The sequence below is a fragment of the Pyxicephalus adspersus genome, unplaced genomic scaffold, assembly GCF_032062135.1.
Source record: "Pyxicephalus adspersus unplaced genomic scaffold, UCB_Pads_2.0 Sca365, whole genome shotgun sequence".
Classification (NCBI taxonomy): Eukaryota; Metazoa; Chordata; class Amphibia; order Anura; family Pyxicephalidae; genus Pyxicephalus; species Pyxicephalus adspersus.
This window is the reverse complement of record NW_027317372.1, coordinates 2,324-7,072: the sequence shown is the minus strand read 5'-3', so window position 1 is coordinate 7,072 and position 4,749 is coordinate 2,324. Positions and strand designations below refer to the sequence as shown.

At 40.0% G+C, this 4,749-nt stretch overlaps 1 protein-coding gene across 1 annotated transcript; it reads right to left on the bottom strand.

The window, feature by feature from the left end:
• Window positions 1–211: 211 nt before the first annotated feature.
• Window positions 212–4,137, bottom strand: LOC140345031 (exostosin-like 3). The gene is made up of 3 exons (XM_072432202.1): window positions 3,986–4,137; window positions 2,612–2,740; window positions 212–1,346 (listed from the first exon to the last, which is right to left on the bottom strand). Exons 1-3 carry the CDS (start codon window positions 4,016–4,018, stop codon window positions 1,137–1,139), a joined length of 372 nt encoding a protein of 123 aa, XP_072288303.1. The 5' UTR covers window positions 4,019–4,137; the 3' UTR covers window positions 212–1,136.
• Window positions 4,138–4,749: the final 612 nt, after the last annotated feature.

The window sequence follows — 4,749 nt, the reverse complement described above, 5'->3', positions numbered from 1 at the left end:
AGTGCGCTGGAAAAAGAGAGCGCCGAGACCCAACTTTACTGTGAATTCAAAGGATGAATTGCTCCAGAGTTTTACCATATAGAAACGTCAATGAGGGTTTGTTTCCTGGTTAAGAAAATTTAATATTTGAATGTCCACAGCCTGACCACCATTCTACTAAGAAACAATCTTTGTTTAGTAACTTACATTATTGCCACGGAAATATAAGTAATCACCGATATCCAACCAATTTTATTCAATCTTTCTGTGATGAGCATATTTAAAAAAAACAGGAAAAAAAAATAGACCACAGGTTGCGACTACATCACTAATCCTGTAAAATGGATTCATGATCTCTATAAACACTTTATCTTTGCTTTTTCAGGAACAGTAGATAGAAATCTGCTCATTGTCTTCCAATTTTTGTAAGAGGACCTTGTGATATATTATTATATCTGAGTTCCCTCGCAGGCACCCGGCACACCAATCCAATTGACTGAATACGTGATTCTAAGCTCCTCTATCTGTACAGAAATTTATTATTGTACAAACATAAAAGCAATAATGACATGGGTGCTTCTGTGCTTTATTCGTACATCGTAAGACTTGGCAGGGTGAGGGGGTGTAGGGTCGGGGATAGCGGGGCATATGGGCCTAAAGAATCTATTGGCAGCTTTGTGCGTCACGATCATCACAAAAGAAGTTTGTAACCAACCTTTAGCTTCCTTCACAAACAATAAATCTAAGATAACATGATTGGTTTCCAAGTCTTTGGATGGTCATTAAAAAAAAATTGTTCATTTGACCATTATCTATAGTTGTAGATCACTATATCCGTTGTTCAGTTTGGTGGGAGGAACCATTTGATATGCGTCAGATCCCAACAAACCAAATGTCATAATTAAGTCAATCCTATAAATCAATTAAAAGTGTCACCACACAAATGTAAAATATTTGTATGGTTGGTAAAAAAAAAAATCCTCTTGGCCAGTTATCAGGAAGAAATTCATCATTTTTGTACAGAATACGCCAAGTCTTCTATAATACAGATTCTCTGATAGCGAAGTTCATTGATTTAAGACTGGAGAGAACACTTGAGGCAACGTCTGGTAGCAAGAGATCAGAAGACTTCATTGATGGAATTCCAGTGTGTCGGGTTAAATAAACTTGAAGCATTTCGTTTTGTCGTGAGGAAGCCGAGTCTTGAAGAGAACGGAGTCCACCCTGAACTGCGTGTAGAGAAGCGGCATGTATCCGTACACCTTGACGAAGAAATTGATGCATTTGTGGCGCTCGTGGAAGTGGGAATCGTCGTGGGAGAGAGCCTGGGGACAGCCTGGGCAACGGAAAGTCCAGCGGGATGTAACCTGTATAAGGAGGGGGAAAAATGGCTTATATATATTGTAAAGGTAATGATCAAGTTCCATCAGATTTACAGAAGTTATGGGGAAAAAATCCTTAAAGGGCACCTGTGCCCAGACTATAGATGTCAGACCAGTTATCTACTCTTAAACAAGCAGTAATAGAGCTATAAAGCAACTGACCTCTCTAGCTGCTTTTATTATGAAGTCATTCATTCTCAAGGATTACAAGCATACTCTAGAGAGAGTTGGATCTCGGTTCTATCACACTCTGCAGGGCAGTCTGCAAATGCAAGTAGTAGCTTAAACTTTAAACTAAAACAAAACTAGCTTTCAACAAAACTAGCCAGATGTAAATGAATACAATCACTTGCATATTATATATGTTGTGCAGCAGCATTAACAAGTTTGGCTTTAATTCAGGAAAGCGGTGTGGATATTTTTTTCCTGTCAATGTGAACTGAACAGCTGCACTGTGGGTGGAAGATGGGATGGGGATGAGAGTGTACACAGTTTATGTGAATGTATGTATAGTTCAGAGCTCACCGAACACCTAGCACCTCTCCAGGCAGTAGGTAGTTTGCTCAATGCATTTTAATGGAGTACTAAGTACCAGTCAGGAAACTTCAGGCAAAGTATGCAAATAACACTCTCCATAATTATCGAACTTCTAGGTAAATTGTTATTTGTACATTGCAGTTCAGTAAGTGAACCCACTGGGGTTTTAAAGTACCACAGGCCTTTTTTGTTGTTGAAATGAACTAGAAAATAACGTCAACTAGGAAAACGTGCAGGCAGATACAAAAGGTATACAAAAATCCAGCTATGTATTCATTAAAAATTTAATTGAATGATTTAATAAATGTAAGATACACAAGTTTGGCTTGCTAACTGTCTTGCAATCTAATGTGGGGTATGTATAGCAGAGCTTGAAAAGGTGAGGGAAGCAGCAGAGGTAGATAGATGGGAACTCCCCCACATTAAGGAAAATATTGATGCAGCCATTTGTAGCTCTGTGCATATTATTTGGCTGCTCTCATGGCTTATGATGATGTGGAGTGTGCATGAGGATAAATATCCATGGACCAAGCGGCAGCTGACCATTATTCCCCGCTCAGACCTGGAGATGTGCCCAGCATCCACTTTTTGTGCCAATTACAAAGTACTTAAAGACTTCAGGGACTTTTAAACAGTTTTCACTCTCTAAGCATTATTCGCTTGCCAGAAATAGCCGGGTTATAGCTCACAAGCAGGAGGAATGGCAGACTCACCTTGATGGGAGGTTTACGGGTAATATGGGAGACCAGGAAGTTCATAGCGATATCCTCACAGTTAATGTACTCATCCACCATGTCCCGGATTGCCTGCGGCATCACGTACGAGTATAAATAGGCATAATACTGGGAAGATAATAAAAACAACATGTTAAATATATGCTAGAGAGGAAATTAATCCTGCAGTGATAAATTAAGAGAAGGACCACTAAAGTGGATGCCGAGCCAAAGGGCAATAGTGTAAAGAAAACGTAGAAGGATAGCGGCTCTTTATGGGAGAAACAATTCTAACATAACTTAAAACATTTTTTCCCACTCACTAAAACATACTTATTAGAAACATTGTTCATAAAATAGGCCATACCATAATAAAATACTCTCACATCTACAGTGTCCAAATATAGGTCAATACGGTGCTCAAAGTCTCTCCCGACGCGTTTTGCCCTGAACGGGCTTCCTCAGGGTATTTCTGAGACCTTGGTATATTATATATTATGTTAAGTATCTGCTTTACAGTTTATGGAACTTCTGTTTGTCCTCCAGACTGATCTAAAATACCACAGCTGCACCTGCACTTCCCCAGTCCCCAATATACTAACTTCCCCCCTTCACCCCTCTAATGCTTTGCTCAGAATCCTTCCCCTGCTCTCCTGCCTATAAATCTTTCTCATCCGTTCCTGCACTCCTGCCTTCAGCCTTTTCTTTTTAACCCCCGTCTCTTTCCTACCACCCTACATCCCCAAGTAACTTAACATCCCTGCAAAGATGGCAACCATTGCCATTTACATTTTTATTGTCAGAGCTCACATTATTTCTGTAAGGCCTGCTTCACATGCCGTTCCACAGCCGTTACCATGCGGTAAGACTTGTGACAGGTTTGCACTGTACAGGTTGTTGGCTGACCTGTGGTGCATCACAACATATGGTACCTCATAGAATGTGATTTGCAGTAGCAATCCAAACAAAAAAGTGAAGCAGATCACATTGAAACATTCACATATGTGGCCACATAGACGTGACCCGAGACCAAGGGCTTATCTTAAAGGGTTTTTTGTAATTGGAACTCATGTCAAATGCAGGTCAGGAAACTCCCGCTGGCCTCAATTGAGAAATACATATAGCAGTTCAGTGGCTGCTTTGACCTACTTTGCACTGTACTGCATATGGCATTGAGATGCATTTAAGCTGCAGATAAAGCAGGCAAAACACAGCTTGTTCTTGCCATTCCCAAGTGTCTCTATCACCAATCCCTTTGCATTTTACAGTGGTACACATAAAATCTATTTAACTTTGCCCACTTAGCTACTGCACAAATGAATTTCCGTGTCTGATTTATAAAATAGAGGGATATAGAGCTCTCCATCGTTTTACCTTGTGGAAGAAGGCAGCTCCTGTCAGCACCATGGACAGCTCACAGGAATAGTTGGAATTGTACAGCCAGGACTGGTGAGGGATGTCCCATGCATGGTAACGTCCAGGAAAGCCGACAATCCGGTCCCGTGCTTCTCTCCACACACTGCAACGCGAAAAAAAGGGAGAAATCTGTAATTTCAGATCTCAAATTACTTCTTTTGTAATTTGCACATTTGTAAAACCATCCACATTCCTTACAGAAAGGAAAAGGGCATGTAGTATTATTCTAAAACAGTAACATGCAATGATATTTATTTAAAAAAAAAACACAAATACATTAAAGACTGCAGTTCTCCATTTTTTTGTCCATTTCTGCCTAGCAAACTACATGGATTATGGAAAATTTCCCCTGGAGATAATAAATGCCTTGAGCTACAGCGTGTGCCCATTATGCACAGATAGTTAACCCTTACATGACCATGACTGTTACACTGCTGAACTAATTAATAGACATTTGATGAAATGTTTGGTAAATGTAATTCAAGTATAGCAGGATGTGGGAAAGCAAGGTTGCAGCAGACTGTAAGAAAGCTCATTATTAAAATGTACAGCTTTTTTTTCCATTTAGAATATCATTACCGAGTTATTTTATGGAGATGAGGAATCATGAATTTGCTAGTAGGTCATTAGCTAGCAGGGCATAATTAAACGAGGCTTTGGCGGTACACAAGGGAGTCTAAACACAAGGCGCATCACACTTTACCTTCAACAATTAGCACTCC

Bases quoted from the DNA above. Each gene is read 5' to 3' on its own strand.
- LOC140345031 (XM_072432202.1), bottom strand. From the start codon at position 4,018: ATGGTGCTGACAGGAGCTGCCTTCTTCCACAAG. The intron at 2,741-3,985 runs GTAAAACGATGG...TTATCTTCCCAG, and splicing joins GAGCTGCCTTCTTCCACAAG to TATTATGCCTATTTATACTC. The intron at 1,347-2,611 runs GTGAGTCTGCCA...CTCCTTATACAG, and splicing joins CCCGTAAACCTCCCATCAAG to GTTACATCCCGCTGGACTTT.